We start from the raw sequence: 21320 nt of genomic DNA on the forward strand, positions 1-21320 counted from the left end.
AGTTGCTTGTAAGCAGGCAGCAAGTTTTACACATGACCATAATCTTGCAACTTGCCATCGTGCAATTAAGTAAAATCTACTTGGCCAAAATATGGTCTATGTCAAACTTAATACGATGTTAATTGAATTTGTTTCGCTCTCGTTATTCCGTTCATGAAGAGTGCAGTACTATATGCGTCATGTCACGAAGAATATGCAAGTACATCACATACATACGCTTATAAAGATGTGTATCTCATAAACATGGCGACTGCCAAGTGACAACGCGTTTTGCCGTGTTAAGTGTTTCTCAATTTTGTGTTTGTTATATAGTCGTTTCTAATCAGTAGTCGAAAAAATACGTGTTTTTTATTCTGTTGGACGAATGTACTGAATATATTTCTTCGGACGTAGGAATTAGATCGTTTTTAGAAAAATTTCTATCGGTGAGTCAGGAATCATGTATCTCCAGCAAAATTAAGGTGGTTTCGAATTGGACTACATTTCAATAATGCCGATCATATAAGTATTTTAAATTCGTCAAAACACTGATTGTATTTCAGTTTACATAAATGATTTTTAACACGTTTCTGGGAGAAATCAGGGAACGTTTTTTTTTCGTTCGCTCTTTCATACGTTCGTATGGTGTTGTTCATGTCAAGTTTGCGAATTTGTATATATATATAATAGATCTTCTTTGCATTAGGTTTTGTATATACACTAGTTTACTTAATTGCATTGCATGATTAGAACGTAATGTGGATTACTGTGCACCGCAGTTATTATTAATTTGATTTCTGGCATTAATTTAGGATACTAGTTAGAAAAAATATTTGATGATAGTGGCGAATAATTTATACTTATGTGGAATTGTCAGTACTAGTATCTTCGTGATATAATGTATTATCGTACTATTCAATATTTTTTTTAATAGTCACTTGAAATACCGTTATTCGACGAGTCAATATTTATTCTAATATTAATAATGATTTTATGTTGTTTTTGCTTTGCAGAAAGAGGTGGACTGTACATATTAAATAAAAATGCTTACACAGACAACGGAGAACGATGATATCCGAGTGAAAATCGTTTATAATGGGTAATAAATATAATCTTTTATAAATTTAATATATATTTCATTAGCAGCTGGTCTTTTGTATGTAAACAATACATATTAAATTATGGATTTAAATACTTGAATGGAATGAAAAGAGATTTAAATATATAACGATTGAGAAAAAGCTTTCTAGTTTACGCTTTATTAGTAAGAAGACTGAATTTATAGCGGTAATATAAAACACAATATTATTTTGTATAATAATATTATCGTTAATCAAGGTTTTACCATTACGAATTTGTAACTTTACTGTTATTGAGTTTTACATAAATGACGCTTCGAGTTGATACAAATCGTAGGTCGGATAAGAAAATGTTACTTACATTAATTGTTTGAGTACTACGAGAGGCTTTTAGATTCTAATAATTGTTACTACAACAATACTATGTAGCAGTAATTTGCTCTTTGGTTATCCCTGATTTCTGTTTAATGTGCGTTGTATCTGCCTCCCAGTATTCTGTCGTATTGCCATTGAACCTGCTCTGCCCTGTCTCTTTGCGCTAGTTCCTCGGCAAACTCCCTTCCTCTCCTTCTTTCTATTTCCATTTCTTGGATATCCATCATTTTTTTGCCTGTAGTACGAGTCTCTCATTTCCTCCCATTTCGACTTTTTCTCTGCTTGCTTCGCGCCTATTTCCCTCCAGCATTCTTGCACTATTTTATTCTTATTCAGATAAGGCCTGATAGTGTGTATTGGTAATATTGAAAATAAAATATAAACCGGTGTCGATGGTGGTGCGTAATAATTTTTGTATAGGAAACAGAAAAGATATATCCCTCTTTGGTACTCAACTGGTTAAAATTTATATGCATTTATATGCATATTATCAATGAATATTCACTGTTTCTGATGTTAAATATACAAATGTTTGAAGAAGAACTTACATAATAAGATGTCTTTTTTTTCAATGAAAAAATGTATTATAACTTTACATACATTGTTTTGGAAGTATCATGTAGTGCACATAAGAATATGTGGGGAAAGTAATAAATTATTTTGACGATAACAAGTAAAGAAATTATATATTATTTAATACATATGTATTAAATAATGCTCGCGAGCCACCAGTTAGTCAACCCTGATGTATATGATGATTTGAAAAAGAGATGAAAGAATTAAGAGGCATGTAGCAGTAAATAAAAATGGGAGAGAAGCGTATGGTTAGCATAGACCTGTAAATTAATCCTGACGGAGTCCTATAAGAACCTATAAAAGATGTTTTATATGATTATCTTCCACTTCGATACACAAACGTTATAATAAATAGTAAATGTTACTGGTACAAATTTGAGACACAGAATAAGAAAATGAATCAACAAAATAAGAAAATATTGTAGGATAATCAGTATGTCATAATGTATTGTAAGTTGTATGTGACTGGCATTTGCAAACAAATTAAGTTGTATATATCTCCACCGGGATTAATTTTTTAAATTAAGTTGACTGGATATTTTTGTGCGAGTACACATTTCTAAATTGTTCGATTCCTTTCTGTCGATTGCTTAGTATATCTTTTAATTAACTGTCTTGGCCTTAAATCTTTTTAAGATAAAAGGCTATTTTCTTTTCAGTACCTTAAGATTTTGCTACGTTGCTGGTTCTCAATTTTAATTTCATCAGTTTTATTATTAGTCCAGTATGTATTTACTCTGAAATTTCATAATATGTTATTTTTGAAATTCGTTTACTTACACATAAGGATATTAGTACCAAAGTTTCGTTACACTTAATAGGTTTTATGAAACAACTAGGGCAGCAAACATTGCGTAATACAGGTTTCTATCGTCCTTACAACTAATTTCTTTGATAAAATTTAAATGAGCTGATCAAACTATGAGAAATATTTTTGAGGATGGTGCAGTTGCTTTCCTTGTAAAGAAGCAATGATTATTAATAAAAACTTACGTGGCTAAGAAGCAAAGTAGAGTAATGACACTGATCAAACTGTAACAAAATTAACAAACGAATTTAACGAAGCGACTAATATATATGCAGACATAGAAATTTGCATTCTGCTTTTTAAATGTTGTTTCATTTTCTGAAGAAGGTATTTTATGATGTCAGGAATTTTTAAAGAAAGGAAAATCCTAATGGTTTGTTTTACATTAGGGAACTGCAGATTACATATATTACTCCTGGAATTTCGGTAGACATACTGCGGGAGGAGATGCGTACAATATGTGGATTTGGTGCTGCGGGACCAGATCAATTCACGATGAAGTGGGTTGATGATGAGGGAGACCCCTGCAGGATTGCTTCGCAACAGGAACTGGACGAAGCCCTACGCCTCTATGAACTGGAAAAGGATACTGAGATAACTATACATGGTAAGTACTCATTATAGATATTTAAATGTTGTTAAATTAATTTGTACCTACTGCGTATTTAGTTCTATAATTCTTCTTTTGCTTTTCCATCGTGATTAGCTTTCCTGAATTTTAAAACATTCAGGGTATCCGTTTTAACTTTACTAAATATTCACAAAATATGTACGTATGAAATTGTTTAAACTCAAATGACTATCAAATATTTATCTTATACGAGTTATATGTAATTTTCTAGTTCTACAAATATTAGTTTTTTAAAACTCTTTTGAGTTAAAAAAATTCTTGAGCCATAAGATTTACAAACCATTTCATATTCATAAAAGTTTGTCAAATTGCGTAATAAAATAGCAACATACATTTGAACAAGTATAATGTTTAAATGCTTAAAGATGATTTTTATATATTAAAAAAGTAACGGTTTGTCTCACAAACTTTGTATTTGAATAATGCTCTTCGTTATTAAATAATTTACGACATTTATAATAAAATATAAAGTACAAAGTCTCTATTTTCACAAATGAACAATAATTGGTGACAAAAATTAGTGACTTTAATTATTATGTGTTTAATCATATTACTCCCAATCATCTCACTTAAAAATAAAATTGTATGTTGTCGATGGATTTCATAAATGAAAGATTGTAACAATAAAACGATTCAAACAATATAGGGTATTTTAATTAAAAAAAGTGCTTATCAGAAATCTAAGTTACATACTCATAAATAATTATTAAAAAAGTGACAAGCAAATTTAAAATAATTAAGTAGATTTTTTAACAAGCGGTATTATATTTTATTATCAACGGGATCAAATGATTTATAGTTTCAGTATTTTATGTATTGTATTTCATATTTTATTAGAAAATTTTATATCACTTTTAAAAATTGAAACGCATATGTAACCCATTTAATTAAAATATGTTCACAATTTTGAAGAATGTTGGATACTATTTATGTATCTTTATGGCTTTACCAGAAAGGATAAATTTATTTTTCAGTTCATAATATTGTAGGTATACTTGAATATTTCTAGATATGAAATATTACCCGGAAGATTGATAGCTTTTTCAATTAGTTTCTGTACTTGATACATTACACATGGTTGAAACATTGAGTTAAAACCGAAACGCATACCTTTTACGAATTCCACCATTCGAAGTAATTTGAGCACAATTCAGGAAACATAAATAGATGAACATTTTTAATAAAGGTCGCGACCGAGATTAAATCGCCAAGGGTAAATAAAGCATCCATTTCTTCGCGAGATATTACATTATATAATCCTCGATGAATTTACGAAAAGTACAACCACAGTGACCGCGCGTTGTATCGTTTTACGGATCTTTATTCCACGCGATTACCTCGCAATTGCGATTACGCGATTACGCGTAACTGCATCTCCGTCGTGTGCATAACTCTCGCCAATCGTACGTGGCAAACCCCGCTTCGGCATAGAAAATTGACCAAATTACCAGGAAACGACAATCAAACCCCTTAGGATCGAAGATGTGACAAAGAATAAGAGAATGCGCCGACAACTGCACAGAAGTCGAGATAAAAAAGAAACGGACGAACGGACAATAAGCGAGGGACGACAAGTCTACGAGAGAAAGTGAACGCGGACAGAGGAGAGAAGTGTTAAAGCGCGAAGGGAAGGAGGGGGCGAAAGAGAGGATAAAAAGTAGCAGTGGAAGAGGATAATGGGAGGAAATATCGAGGAAGAAGCACGGGAAACGGACGGAAGGGAGGGAGAAGATGGGACACGAGAGGAGGCTGAGGAACAAGGGAAAAAGAGTCGGCCGGCTTGTTAAAGGGAAATCAGTCCTGTTTTCGGTGTGCCTTTATCCTAGCGTTTGCGCATTTCGTGGAGTAAAGCGCGTCGGGCGGTGACGGTAGTTAACGAATCCCGCGGCAGCAGTCGATATTCTTACGCGGACCGATTAGCCACGAAGTTTTCTCACGGCAGCGTACCCGGGTGGACTGGTAGCCGTGGAGACTTCTACGGAAGGAGGACACGCCAGGATCTGGTCGCGGAAGAGAGGCTGGGATCGCGCGAGGACGACGACGGCGGCGGTGGCTCGTCCCCCGGGCAATTGTTACTGAAGCAGCACGCGCGGGGAGTTACATGGCACGGCCGATACCCGATGGTCGCGAGATTCGTGTCGAGAGATCCCCGCTGTGTATACCTCCGACAATCGCCGTTGTCACTGGAGAGGTTGCAAAAGTGGCGATAAACCAGCATCGATCGCGCTGACTCGTCGCATTCTCAGCCGGGCTCCTGCAAAGAGGTGGTGCACGGCTACGGTAAAGGGGACGAGGACAGAGAAACGGCGAGGAAAGGAAAGACGGCGAGAAAGGGAGGGACTGGTGCGGCGGGGCGCCGGAGGGAGAAAGACGGAGTACTGGGAAAGAGAGAGGGATCGGGATTGAGAGAGCGTGCGCACGTAGAGCGCGTAGGAAGGAAAGTAGGGAAAACTTGGGGTGGGAGTTGTTGGAGAGGGTGATAGGGAGCAAAAGACACGGGAGCCAGTGGTGTACGGCTGTTGGCGGACGATATCAGGCAGCCGGGATAGAGGAAGGTGAGATAAGTACGGCTCTAAATTTCGTTGCGAAATGGCGTGGGGTTACTGGAGCGCAACATCAGTCAGCGATCGGGGTCGGTCACCCCGTCGCGAGAAGGATAAACAACAGCACCAGAGCCTGCACCAGCAGCAGCCGCCGCAGCCGCAGCAGCAGCAACAACAACAACCACAACAACAACAACAGCAGCAGTTCCATCAGGCTGAGTCGGGTATCTCGCAGGGGCTGTACGGTGTGCAAGTACAAGGTGAGCTCGGTGTTGGCTCCTCGTCCGTGCCTGGCGGGCCTGGTGCTAGTGCTGGCGCCGCAGTGGAGGAGCCACCCTGCAGTATGATGATACAGGGTGGTTCCTTCTACTCTTACTCGGCGGCCACGGCAGCCGCGGCCGCTGCCGCGGCTGCAGCCGCTGCTGGGCGTAGGATTCCTCCTGCCGTCGAAGGACCCTCCACCTCCTCCACGGCCGTTCAAGTCTTGCCGCGGGATCGACCGATCAAATCGAGCACCAGCACCTACCCACCGTCACCGAGCAGCGACTCAGCTGAATACGAGCAACCGATCGCTGGCCTGCGAGGAGACTGCTCGCCACCCCACAACAGCCCCCGTGACGACATATTCGCGCAACCTGGGTCCTCGTCGAGGATCAAGCTCCTCTGCGACAAGGGTGTCGACGACACGTCCGAGGTCGATCCTGACGATGTCGCCGTGGCGGAGCTCATGTACGCAACCAGCAATCGCGCCATGGGGACTGGCACTTGCCGCGTACACGGGCAGTGCAACCCGCCGCCCGATTCTCCAGGCCCCATGCCCCCCTTGATAGACGATACCACCGGATCCTCGCAATTTTGGTTCAACGACATCACCTGGGGTAGGTCTTGACACGCTCCCGTCCTCGTTAACTTGGCCAATTGACTCCGTAACGAAGCACGGTGTCACAGCCGTCCTCCTCGGCTTCCCTTGCAAGTCGGTGTGCTCGCTTTGCCACTGCACGTATTTGCGTAGTACTAGCCGCTTAGGCGAGCTTATTTGTCATCGTCGTCGCAGAATCTTCATTCAACCTGTCGTTTCGAGCGGGCAGATGGAATTGCAAAATATTGATCGCGAGGAATATCCCGCGCCAAGTGTGCTTGTGTTTTTGAGACGGAGGTGTGCTTAATATGTGCGCTTATCTAATCGTCCTGTACCCTATTCTATGATTTTCGAAGGATCCGTTGTAAGATTTACGAGTATCCCTTTGCCCCGCTCGCTTGGAATCCTTTGGTCCCGAAGCATTCATTTGTCTTCGCGTATGACGCCCGACGCCTCCTTTGAAGCTGCTCCTAACTCCTATCTTTGGGAGTACAGGGTGGTTCAAAACGAGTGTAAAGAACTTTGACTGGATCGTTGGGAATGAAAAGTATTACGTGTATGAATATAGATCCTGTTCTCAATAGTCACGTAGTTGTGAGTTTAAAATTCATCTGCCCTGATAGTAAAATCCTACGCTTGATATCAAGTAACTTTTAAGAAATCAAGACAAATGAATATGATGGTATCAGTTGTGTACAATTAAAAATAAAAAAGAAGTTAACAATTAATAATTTATTAAATGCGTCGAATCTGCATCGACTGTATCGTAGCTTGTAATTTTATGTTTTAATATTTTTTACTCACAACCACATCATAAATAGTCCATCAAAACTTTTTTCACACTCGTTCTGAACGACCCTGTATTTCAAGTTCTGTTGTTAGGGATATCGATTTTCTAGTTATTCCTTCGTCAGGGCAAGTAATTTAAAAATTGCATTCGAGAAGAATTTGGAGGATAATAGTGATTGGCAATGTTCTAACAAATTTTGTATGTGTAGAATGAGAGATGATTAAAACGTCCTCGGTAATATATTCGCAATCAGTTAGTAAAGCAGTATATGGAACACGTTTAATGATGTGGTAGGCGATGTTTGAGCAAAGTATTGGGGTGCTTGTGATGCGTATATGTTTAATACACACATCGCACACATATATATATACACACACATATAAAACGAAAAAGTGGTTTCTGCGAATTTTTATTTTTGTAAATTCCTGTCCCCTGAGAAATGGTTAATTTAGTGTGTAACTTTTCATTTGTTCGAAAGTTTTAGTGCTCGCCTCGATCAATGCTCTATGAACACAGAACGTTAATGAATACAAGGGATGAATTGGGAGAAGCACGCGAAGCGGCAAGTTGCCATGTGTTGCGAATTAAAATTCCTTGTTCGTTCTCGTTTGATCGTAGCCGTTGCTAGCCAGCTCGGGTAATTAACAGTCGGGACACAATTAACACTTAATCCGAGATAAATAAGTATAGCTATACCTGCTGCGTTAAGAAGTTTCGCAAGATGTTAACCGTACCGTGCTGATAAATTCGAAGGATACATTTAAGACTTTTTTTCATGCAGATGGCGAAGCGACGGTAAAATTTTATATGGATTTTAGGATTATGTTTGGAAACGGGCGATTCAATTTAAGTTCGAATTAACATCGATGTGTATCTTTATTACGGAACGCGTTTTAAAGAATTCCACAACGGGAACACTGGTGACTTGAAAATTCAGAGTTTAATTAATTTCCGCTAATTTATAGAGATTTGATGCACATAGAAAATGATTTTTTTTCGATTGAAAACTAGTTTCTAAACGAAATAGTCCTGAATGACAATTTAACACTGTTATATTCACATAAATATTTCACAAATTAACAAACAGTATTTATGTACAAATCTTTTAGTTGGAGTGGTAGTAGTGGGGCCATTTATCCTAGTTGATCACACGAATGATCACGTTAGGCGTCGGTATTGTTCCTCGGTGTGCATCGACATGGGCCATGATTGATCATTAGCTGGAGACCTACAACATTTTCAGTGAACTCCGACCATCGATTTACCAATAACACACAGGAGAAACAGAGCTCCTAAATCATCAGCCACCTAAGCTCTATCTGTGTCCTAATGTAGTTTCACTGGTTCATCGAATAGATCACTTTATTTCCAATTTGAGTAATGTAACAAGCAGTAGTATATCGGAGTACGAAACTATAAGTATTTATATTGATCTACATGGTGTCATGGTATGAGTTGTTATTGTTCTCTTTCACATGTGCTTGAATTTTATAATTAGTATTGTGACATGATACAGCGATATTAATATCTGCATGAAAACTTACTTAACTCTTGGATGGCGGATGGTTTGACCGCTGTTTGGATGCAGGGTCGATTTCGTCGAATAATTTTGTTCGTGCACACCACAGAATAATGTTTATATTAGATCCTGGCCTTGTTGTGATCTAAAATTCATATTTTCGTCGAGGAGTATTACCGATAACGAGGGATATCTAGTTTGATACGTAATATGGGTCAAAATTGACCCTGCATCCGTCAGCTGAAGGTTAAAGGTAACGAAGCTTACGGGTAGGTTTAATGGACTCGTGAGTCTAATTCGTTATTCTTGTATTTCATTATGTAGAGTTCCTTTGGTATCTTATTTGTAAATTGCACGAGCATAAATTAAAAAGCAGTATAATAGCTCCTAACTATTTAATCAGTTCTGAAATATCAGCAGTGCTTGATAAGGCAATTTATAATGTGATTATTTTGGGCTTTGATTAGTGTTATCTTATTAATGAATTTCTTGAAACTAGGGGGCAGGCTTGGATAGAATTTCTGAGCATAGTTATATGTATACGTAGTCCTTGTAATATGGATATATGGGAATGTACATGGACTGTTTTATCCTTCTGTCTCTACTTTCTCTTAGTATTGTTTTCAAACATTTAATTTGGAAAAACTGTAAGGGTTCAATGCAAACCAGCGATCTTTTTATTCGTTATGCACAAAGATGATGATTTCGCTGTAACAGTAAGTTATATAGTGATTTTATTACGTTACTAAATTGTCGACATTGTTTTTGTTCCTTTTGTTTATTTGTTTTTGTTTAAACGCATTCCAATATATTTTACTTTTTATATGGAAATTAAGCTGTGGTGATATACAGTCGTTCGAATGAAGGATTTAGAATCATTGATTTTCATCGGAAAGACAATGAATTCTGCTGAATATCAGCTGTTTGCTATATAAATTAGTGTTACTAGGGTTGTTTGAGTACTTAGAGAGAATTAAGCACGTTCAACTCAACTCGAATACTGAAGCTAATCTGTGTCTTTGAGTATTTGGAGTATATTTGAAAAATTTCGATTATTCATGTGACACGACAAGGTTTGATATATTTGAATTATTTGAGGAGTTCTCCAAACGGGAATTCGTTTTAGATGAATAATTCGAAAAGCTCCCAAAAGAGAATTTATTTTCTTAGAATAATTTGAGAAGCCTCCAAAAGGGAATTTGTTTTGTTCGAATAATTCGAAAAGCTCCCAAAGGGGAATTCGTTTTCTTTGAATAATTCAAAAAGCCTCCAAAAGGCAATTTGTTTTGTTCGAATAATTTGAGGAGTCTCAAAAATATTCGATCCCTTTGACTAATTCGAGCCATTTTAAAAACAATTCACTTGACTCGACTAAATCGACGATTTTCAACAAAAGTAGATTTATCCTACAATTAATTCAAGGAGCTACAAAAAAGACCTACCTTAGCCAAACAGTATGAATCTATAAAAGATTGAACTCGTTCAAACATCTCGAAAAATATAAAAAAAGCTGCTTTGTTAATTAACTCAAGATGCTCCAAAAAAAAAATCGCCTAAAAAATTCAAGGAGCCTAATTAACCCTCGTCATACTAACGGAGCCAGCCACCACAGACGAAGACGTCTGGGTCCAAACAGACCCATGCCTTGTTCAACAAGGGTTAAAGTATATCGAAAATATTCAATCAATTAAAATTCGATTCAACAACGAATCGAGTAGCCCCTGCGTTTCTCCTCCCTTGACATCGGTTTAAAGTGAACTGAAGACCGTCGCAAGGTTAACCATTGGTAGCCAAAAAATTCCTGAACACACATTAAACATGAATAAGTATATCTGGAAAGTTTCAGCTCGCAGCGAGTTGCGATTCTTAAAAAAAAAATTCCCAAAGATCACCTTGAAATCAGGCCGCCGAATGGGAACACCCTGAGGATGAATGTATTTTAGGACATACTTTAGAATTTATGTCGCTGTTTAGGACGCCCCGATAGTTCCGACCGATCGATTACCTACTCGCGAATGAAACTTGATAAAGGCGTAGATTGAAAACAACGTTGCACCTACTCGTGTCCACCAACCCGTCACCGATAAGCGATAACATGATCGCATCAATTCAATTCAATGTCACTCGTTATCGGGCCGCGTTTTATGACCAGGTTATAGAATAAAAGTAACAGTAGAGAACGTACCCGTGGCAGGCGACACGCGTCTTTGGGAGAAATAAAAAAAAAAAAATACAAAATCGGTTATCGGTACGAATTTTTGGTGGACGTGAGTAGCAAGCACGCCGCGGCGCATTCCCGCCCTCCAGGGTTGCAAAGCTATCCTCCATGCTGTGTTGAAGAGACCACCGCAGACGCTATGATAACTTTATGCGAGATACATGATTTTTGTTAGTACCCGAATTTACTTTGATCGAATATTTAAATTGCAGCGCGCAGCCTCGCGTAATCAGCTTTCCGCTCTCCCAATTTTATGTTTAACGGATACATTGTGATAAAGTATGGCTATTACGCTCGGCGTAAATATAATTCTGAATGTAAATACCACTGTACGTTTCGGAGGAAAAGCTTGTTACGCGAGACTTTATCTTGTCGCGTAAACGAACGATGCAGTAGAATAATGTTTAAATAGGGAGTAGGTAGTTGTTCGGAGATGTGCGTTGATGTATGCTTTTTCCGCTGTTTCGTAATGATTTTGTTTGTTTGGGTAAGTTATGTTGTCGATTTGGCAGGTGTCTCTCCGCGCACACGTACAGTTGATACTTTAACCGATGAAGCCACACCGATTTAATATCCTCGAGTGGGAATGACATTTATGACGGGATTTATGGTAAACGTGTATAAAGTAGAGTCGTAAATATTTTCGGCAGGGACGTTTATTGCAAGGAATTAGAGAGCAGAAAGTTGTAGGACGAAGCTAAATTGTACGATGTGCTTATCGACTTTAATGTATCTTGGGCAATAATATTGTAATTCAGAAAACTATAAAATGCGTTGGTATTGTCGTAATAATTGTAATAATAAACTGGTATAATTATATCGCAATTTCGTAATAGCATAATAATAATATAATAAATCAGATTTAAAATCTTGAAATTCGGCTAAATTCCGACAAATTGTTTTCTGTATCCATGCTGCGGGCTGTTTGATTATTAGAGAGTATAAAGTGTAAGATTCTGTGCCAAGAAATATCCATGTTTCATGTTCTTTTTACTTGTATTTTTAATTATTTTCTTAGAATATAACTGTTTCTTTTTTCATAAAAGCAGTGTTTTAGTTTGGGTTATGGATTATGTCTAGAACTTTCATTAGCATTTTCGAGTATACAAAAACAATTTGGTGCTGATGGCAATAATAAAACAAGAATGGATATCTAATATAGGATTTCTAAAGTAAAATACCAAATTGCCCGTACAAGTTATGCATATATTTGTTTTTTAAGAAACGCTCGAATTATCACTCCACCAAATATGTTAAAATTACAAGAGAATAAAAGGATGTCTGCTGGTCAAATAAATGTTGTCACAAAAAGAAGATTTAATCTGAAGTTTATCTGCCCTCAAGAAACAGATTCTTTTCCCCGTTAAGATAAATTTAAAAAAAAAAAAGACAGACAGTTTTTCTTAGTATAACAGACTTCCTCTTATAACTTTGCAATTTTAATTTATTCCTTAAATATGCAGGGTAATAATTCCTCGAATCAGAATTCGCAATGAAAATACAGCACATAAGCAGTAATTAATTATATTCTTTACACTATATCTACTTTTCATTCGACATTCTATAGCTATTCTCCACAATTTTGACTAAACTCCCCGTATTAATCGTGGTCTGCGGTAGAGTGCTAATAAAATTATTGCGGAAAGCCCACAAATCCAATCAGAATGTTGCTTCCGCGAATAACAACACTGCTGCTCTCACTGACCAATGAAATATGACACAGGCATATGAATTGAACGCTCTGGAGGCGCATTCAACAAACCGTAGTTTAATGTGCATACTTAATATGTTTGCCTCGCGTATGATGAAGTATTTTCCACGGTTTTTGCATTCCGCGGTCTACGGGCAGCGAAAACATTGCGATTTCGCTGCATGAATAGTACAATACTTGCGAGTGGAGCGTACACGGTATTCATAAAAACTTTAATTTAAATTATTTTCCATTATTTGAACAAAAAGGGCGCAGTTTGAATTTCATCAGTATTTCGCGTAATATCTGAAATTAAATGAAGTTTCATTGGGAAATGGGGTATTCATGAAATTTTATTAATTACCGATAATATGATTAATTTCCGTGGTGGAACCGGGGAATTTGAATCGAAAATGCAAGCCTCGATTTGCTTTTCTGTTTGATTGTAATATTCTGTTAGTCCTTTTTTTTCGTCCGTTTCCTTTTTTAATGAAATGGAAAATAAATGGACCCCTGCTCTGCGTGGAGTAATTGTGGAAAACTTGCAAATTTATTGAAGGACTGTAAGAAATTTTACTTCATTTGGTATTTTAAATTAGAAGTAGTGAAATGTATTCAATCTGTACCAAACACGCTGTGTGCAAATTATGACTGTAACGAATAGTCGAATACCAGAGAATTCGAATTTGAGATTCGAATATTCAAATAATTACAGCTCTAGTGTAAATACAGCAGGTGTCCTAATATTTATGAAGAGCAATAATCGATCTGATTTGAAAGTGGAGTAAAGGTACTAATAATTTCCGTACACGTACCACAAGGGTGCTGCTTTAAAAACTAATAAATTGGTTACTGTAGTGGCGCACAGCGAGGAGAACAGATCCTAGACTAATTACCATGAAGATGCCCCATTTTGCATGATTGAATATTCATAAGATATTCTTTCCGTGCCTTCAGCCAGAATCGTTGGCCGTTCGAAGTGCACTACAATAAATTAAAGGCATGAAACGTGATTTGCAAAGTGCATTAAATTATACATATCGATTCGGTAATTCCCATTACTCCCCCAGGCGTAGTTAAATATTTATTTAGCACTTACTGTGGTTTGTAGAATTTACTTAGAAAATAAATACAATAAAAAAAATTTAAAATGAATTAAAACCGACTTTAAAATAATAAAAATGCACTAAAAAGTAAAAAATAATTTTTTCCCTTATTTAATCCACGGCTCTCATATTTTTTAAGTCGGCGCCTCATTTGCACTGTGTAAATCTGGCGTCGACTTAAAAAATATGTGAGTCGTAGATTAAATAAGGGAAAAAATTATTTTTTACTTTTTAGTGCATTTTTATTATTTTGAAGTCAGTTTTAATTTTTAAATTTTTTTATACTTTCCTTTTTAGTTTTATATATATTGACACAACATGCTGAGGAGATATGCGCGTACGTACATAAAATAGTAATAATTAGGTGACAATAGTTTTTAATATTAACCAGAACTGGCAAAATATTGGGCCAATATTGATGCAGACTAGGATGGAACCACCGGGGACCATTGCCCTCTTTCGAATAAAAAAAAGATTATCAAAATCGGTCCATATGCTGAGCAGTTATGCGGGGACAAACATAACAAAAAATACAAACGGGTCGAATCTGTAACCTCCTCCTTTTTGAAGTCGGTTAAAATTATTCCTTGTGGATAGTGAAAGAATGTGGTATGTATATTAAATGTAAAAAAGAATCGTTTAAAATTCTGATTCTTAAATGTTATTAAAATACTTTACGAACTAAACGGACGTTCTTTTTCAAGACAAATCGAACTTCATCTTTAAGAGTAATACTCTTATTGTATTATACTAATTTGCACCTGATTCTCCTTTTAAAGCAAGAGGCATTATTTATCTCTGCTGTAAGTCTGAATGTGAGTGCTCGAGATCATATTGAAGCTGGCATTTTTAATCACGTGCTCGACGAATTTTCAAAATAGATATTCTCGAAAAAGCTACGTTTGAAAAAAAAAAGTTATTCTACAATCTTAATCTATGTTTACATTGGGACATATTTCGTCCACAGCTGTACTATTTGCATTACTCTATTTTTTATAATTTTTCACCAGGTGTATGCATAGATGAATTTTCAATATTAATTTTCTCTTCCAACGAAGCTTTCTGTGAAAAACTTTTATTCCACATTTTCTACTGAATTTTTAAACAAAGTTACTACCTCACGAAATACCCTGTATTATATATACTATTATTTTGTTATGCGCATACTGTAGCCTCTTTCTCTTTAAAGTGACTTGAACCAGATGCAAACAGTATACGATAACTATATTATACAATAATACTTTTACCAACCCTTTGAGTACGATGAACACATGCATGCTGCATGCGATGGGCGCTCAACCACTCCGGTCAACAAATGCGATTGTAGGGTTTCCACACACTACGTCCGCTAAGCGTTACTCAGTTCCCCAACTCACAAGGAAACCTTCCCACCCCGAAAATTCTGATTTTAATGAAACTTATATTGGTTATCGTGCTTTTTCGTTTTATTTTTTAAATATAGCTTTGTAACAGTGCAAGGTAGAACAAACCTTTAAATATAAGAATCGTTAAGTGTTATGCTCCTTTACACTGCTAAAAAAAAAAATAAATTTTAAATTTTGATTCTAACAATTCTTGATATCTACTATAGATAATTGTCAAGATATACAGAACAACAGAAAAGCACACATTTGCATTGCAGGTGTTTTCCTCCTGAAGAACTATAAAGTAGTAGATAAAAAAATTGCCCGATATTTCAATTTTGGTTCCCCGCAAACTTGCAAAGTTACAAAAGAATCAGAATGTTCAGGTTACCAAAGTTCCCTTGTCAGACGTTTGGCTCTATTTAATACAGAAAATTCGATGCGAAAATAACAAATGTTCTCCTTTTTTGTTACAGTTTTTCCTAACGTGCCGCCTGCACCGGGAATGCCCTGTCAGGGAGAAGACAGTGAGTTTTCGCCGCAATAACAATCATATTCTCTAACACGTCTATGCTCAGCATTATTCAACACGCAACTAGCCAGCGAGTTATTCGATTAGCGATAAGTTTACAGGCTTTTGTCACGAAAGGGTTACGAATAGTCTGGCTGATCGATTAACATAAACAATAAGGATTTATCTTCGCCGTATCGCTCTCCATTCTCTTATCGACGTTTTATTTATAATTTCCCTCAGACACTCTTCCGTTTCTCTCTTCTCTCCAATATTATTGCCGCACCGAAGCTAAGTAGAGTCTCTCTCGCCTGATCTCTCATTGAACATCGGCGAATCGTAATGCATTTGCTTCACTTTCATCCTTCACATTCGCATTCGCACGTCGATAAGCAATGGGACGTACACGGAAGGTGAACTGCCAGCGAAATTAGTAGCGGCTTCGCTACGACTCTGACTTCCCGTTTAAAAATCGCGGGTTCGCAGCCGAGAGATGTATTCTTATCGTGTTTACAAATTCTCTAGCTACGCCCGTTTCGCCCTTGTCAAGATCACTCGGTAGTTTTGACGGCCCGGAAGTATGGAGGGACTTGGGCCGATTGCAGTTCTACTGCGAATCTTCCAGTGTGGTATTCCAGCACCGTGCATATACTCAAACTTTAGGCTTGTACCCTTAAAAGAAACGCGTTCCGAGAGAGCGTCCGTTTGTATCGTTAGTCGATTCCAAAACACACACACACACACACCCCTTTCTTGTTGTAAATACACGCGAGAAGCTGCTAGTAAAGGCATGCTAGGTTCTCTGATAGCGTTCGATCGCGATTTGGGCGCGGTACGTCCTGTGCTGGGTCATGTTAGAGTCGTTAATCCGAAAAGAGCGAAGACATCTCGAGGCAGACACTCGACGACAGATCAACCCCCCACTTTCGTGATATTTATGTTCTTTCATTTTCCAAAGGAAGCATCTACAGACGCGGCGCACGTAGATGGAGGAAGCTGTACCGAGTGAACGGTCATATATTTCAAGCGAAACGTTTCAATCGGGTAAGCAATCATTTCATTCAATTACTCCAACCCTGTCCTCACGCTCCCCAGCCGCTTGCTTCCCCCGCTTCGCCATTCTTCGCATGCAATTAACCCACCCGTTGGAACTCTCTTTTCTTTTCTCCCAATCATCCACGGAACACATACCTGTTGTCACACACTACGTTTCTAGAGACAATATCCTTTCTTGGATAGATTAATCCCTGGTAAAAGGAACTTGCTGGCTAGTGGTCATCAAGAATCATTCTGTACCCTATATACCCACTGGTGTACCCTGTGTCGATAATGTTCTGTCTTACCCCGTGCCACTGGGGATGAGAATGGTGCATGGAAGTCGCTCGTTTTGAGGAATGAGTCCTTTCAAGTCTTATTCTTCTATCTGTTTGACTCGCATCGCTTTCATCCTTGGTGGCTCACTTGATAGATCAAGCTACCTTTGAAGTGCAGCATGTCGGTTGATCTGTTGATGAACGGTTCTTTGACTTTCACAGCGAGCGTTCTGCGCTTTCTGCCGGGATCGGATTTGGGGCCTCGGACGGCAGGGGTTCAAATGCATTCAGTGCAAGCTACTTGTCCACAAGAAATGTCACAAGGTGGTAAGGAAGCGATGCTTGAATACGCAGCAGCAGATGCCGAGCACGGACTCGCAGACGATCGACAGGAACGGCGACCAGCAGCAACCGGATTCCGTTCAATGTAGCCCGGTAGCTCATCTCGAGGATGAGATTTCAGAATTGTCCATCATCAAGGAGCATTCGCGCAATCGTAAGAATAGTTTCAATGACCCTAGTTGCTACTACCTTATCCTTTGGCGTTTAAAAGGAAACCGGACTCGCGTACCAGAGTACGCGAGAAACCATGATTGATCATTTATTGAACGAAGACCCGAGATGAGTCATTCTCAATACTTACGTGGTTCGTAGGAGCTTGGAATTTTACTGCTTTCATAGTCACGTGGTTGATATAAAGTAATCTTTGAGAACTGGAGACAAAGGGATATGAGATATCAGTTGCTTGCAATTGAAAGCAAAGAAATAATTTATTAATGCATCGGGTGAAATTCGTATGAATAATGTATTATACCGTTTTTGTGAGTATTTATTAGAAAACTGAACTGTAAATAAATAAAATTTCATACTCCTCTGAAGGATAATTAAGTATCAAGCTTGTGATTTCACTATGACAGCAGTACAATTTTTAAATGCTGTAGTATTGGCTATGTAAGTATTGGGCAGTAAAATCTATATTTGTGTAACACTTTTTACTCAGAATCACTTCCCAAACAATCTACCAAAGTTTCTTTGCACTCGTTCTGAATCAACTTATACAATATGAGCATCTTAGAAACCAAATTGATCAACCCCACTTTTTGCAAATTTTGCAATTTTATTACGCAAGCATGTGATTAGTGCTTCAATGTTTTCTACTTTTTATTTCATGGAGTTGCTCAGTTTGGTGTCTGCCTAATATTCCATGGTTTACTGCCAAAAAAATAGTAATTTCTTATACATTCCTCCAAATCTAATATAAAAATGAAAAAATACCATCAGTATGTAATCTTAACATTCCCTTTCTGTAAAATTTCGTTATTTATAGGTATTGCCAAGTTCAAATAAACTTTTTATGCCACGGTGAAAGCTTGCCACACAGAAATTAAACGAATGATTTGTATAATTACTACAATTATAGATATCCGTTCCATTAACTGAAGTGCAAATATTTAAAATATATTACCTGACAAAGGGACTAAATTCTGCGTATGTTCATAAAGTTGTGCACGTTTGTGTAGGAACCGGAAGTGAAGAGAGGGAGGAGCTACCGCTGGACACACTGAACGATGGGGACAATTTAAATGACATGCAGAGGCAGTACTCGTTAAATGATTTTGAACTGATTAAGGTAATCGGTCGTGGTTCCTACGCCAAAGTGTTGATGGTAGAGCTGAAGCGTACAAAGAGGATTTACGCGATGAAAGTGATTAAAAAGGCCTTAGTAACGGACGATGAAGACATCGATTGGGTTCAAACGGAGAAGCACGTCTTCGAAACCGCCTCGAATCATCCTTTCCTTGTGGGGCTCCATTCATGCTTTCAGACACCTTCCCGCCTGTTCTTCGTGATCGAGTTCGTGCGCGGCGGTGATCTTATGTTTCACATGCAGAGACAACGCCGTCTTCCAGAGGAGCATGCTCGATTTTATGCAGCTGAAATTAGCCTCGCCTTAAACTTTTTACACGAGAAAGGTAAGAGGAAAAGTTTCCCACTATCCTTCGACTGAATAAAGCGAAACATTTTAGCCAAGTTTCCTATCACTGACTAATATTCACCATTCTAATATGCGTGCTTTTATCATTCGCTTACGCAGGTATCATATACAGAGATTTAAAGTTAGACAACGTGCTGCTTGACCACGAAGGGCACGTGAAATTGACTGATTATGGAATGTGCAAAGAAGGTGTTCGAGAAGGCGACACAACAGCCACGTTTTGCGGCACTCCGAATTACATCGCGCCTGAAATACTACGTGGCGAAGATTACAGTTTCTCTGTAGATTGGTGGGCACTTGGAGTGCTTCTGTACGAAATGCTCGCGGGCCGCAGCCCGTTCGACATTGCGGACGCGTCAGAAAATCCCGATCAGAAGACGGAAGATTACCTGTTTCAAGTTATTTTGCAGAAGACAATTCGTATACCGAGATCGCTGTCGGTTAAAGCAGCCTCTGTCCTTAAAGGATTCCTTTGCAAGGACCCTAATGAGAGATTAGGCTGCGGCAAAAGGCCGGGCGCGTTCCTTGATATTGCTGTTCATCCATTCTTCAAAGCAATTGATTGGGAAATGGTAATTAGTATTATTATTCACTAAAGTATTCGAATTTCACACTTTGACTGGCATCTCGAAGTTGTTCGAGAGTTCCCGAATCTTTAGTTGGAAAACAAAAATAAACGGGGATTTCATAACTCAATCATAATTGAAGATTTTAGTATTTATATTTTTTTATCGATCTTCGTGAAAGTAGTACCAATGGATTGGTGAGATATTCCTGATAAAAACGGGTCTGCATTTGGCCTCACTCGAGCTATTTTTAACCATACATGATGCTTTATGTATACATAATTAAAAGTAGCTCGAACGAGGTCGTATTTCGATTCGTTTTTATTGGGAAAATCTCGCTCACCCATTGAGAGTACTCTCATGAAGATTTCATGAACAATGTCTGCCGCTAAGCGGTCGCGCGGAAAGGCCTGTCCGATTTAAAGGGACATTTCTCTAAATCTTGCGCCATTCAAAGTGTTAAAGCACGAGAAATTGTTAAATATACAAATGAGTCATTTAATATATTGCATTGATGCTTGCAGCTGGAACAGAAGCAAGTTACACCACCTTATAAACCACGTTTAGATTTTGATCGTGATTTAGCTAACTTCCCACCAGAGTTTACAGATGAACCAGTTCATTTAACGCCGGATGATCCGTAAGTATCGCGAAGAGAATAATATATAATGCATCTGTTTAAAACGATAAATAAATGTGGCATACTCGCGTCTCGTTTAAATGCTTATACAGAATATTCTAAATTGAGATGAACATTTTACAGGAGGGTGATCGACAAAATCGATCAAAGCGAATTCGAGGGTTTCGAGTACGTGAATCCATTATTAATGTCTCTGGAAGACTGCGTGTGACAAGAACCGCTCGTTATTGTGCAACGTCACAATCAAGGTCACGAGGAATTGCAGCCGTGTTATATGTACGAATTGCAAGACAAACTTGCGAAGCTTCGAATTGACCCTATATTGAACATCAGCTCAGGAAATCGAGGTTATCACAACAACGTTTTTTTAATGACGTACTCCGAAGAGAATGAGAACGACAATAATTATAACGAATATCGGTTATCGCCACCTTTTCCATTCCGATACGAAAGTCCGATATGCTCCAGTTCTCTAAGCATCACTGACGTTACATACGGCTCTAGCAATAACAATGAGATCGTTAGTAACTACGATGAACACAATTACGATGACGAGGAAGATGAAAGTCCAAAGAAAGGACTATTGAAGCAAATGTTTTGCCTTCCATTAAATTAAGCTAAATAAGGCTTGTTTAATATAACAAGGTTGCCTCTAATCAATAGTTAAATATAAATTTTGTAGATTGCAAGAGATTTGAAAGCTGTAACAACGTTGAAGTGTTCACAGAATCCTTGTATTAAGTATTGGAGAAGTATT

General features: G+C 38.0%; 1 protein-coding gene across 5 annotated transcripts; it reads left to right on the forward strand.

Annotated features, from left to right (window-relative positions):
* The first annotated feature begins 13 nt into the window (after positions 1-13).
* Positions 14-20914, forward strand: Apkc (protein kinase C iota type). 5 transcript variants are annotated; one of them, XM_076807869.1, is made up of 10 exons: positions 14-199; positions 997-1078; positions 3207-3424; positions 16014-16064; positions 17007-17092; positions 17584-17857; positions 18882-19334; positions 19457-19929; positions 20448-20563; positions 20687-20914. In XM_076807869.1, the coding sequence occupies exons 2-10, from the start codon at positions 1023-1025 to the stop codon at positions 20772-20774; spliced, it is 1815 nt and encodes a 604-aa protein (XP_076663984.1). In that variant the 5' UTR covers positions 14-199; positions 997-1022; the 3' UTR covers positions 20775-20914. The 5 variants fall into 5 exon arrangements, with proteins under 5 accessions (XP_076663984.1, XP_076663983.1, XP_076663985.1 ...); XM_076807868.1 differs by lacking the exon at positions 14-199 and adding an exon at positions 223-425 and having other exon boundaries at positions 993-1078; XM_076807870.1 differs by lacking the exon at positions 14-199 and having other exon boundaries at positions 993-1078; positions 3248-3424.
* Positions 20915-21320: the final 406 nt, after the last annotated feature.

This window comes from Andrena cerasifolii, chromosome 3 (genome assembly GCF_050908995.1).
Source record: "Andrena cerasifolii isolate SP2316 chromosome 3, iyAndCera1_principal, whole genome shotgun sequence".
Lineage (NCBI taxonomy): Eukaryota > Metazoa > Arthropoda > Insecta > Hymenoptera > Andrenidae > Andrena > Andrena cerasifolii.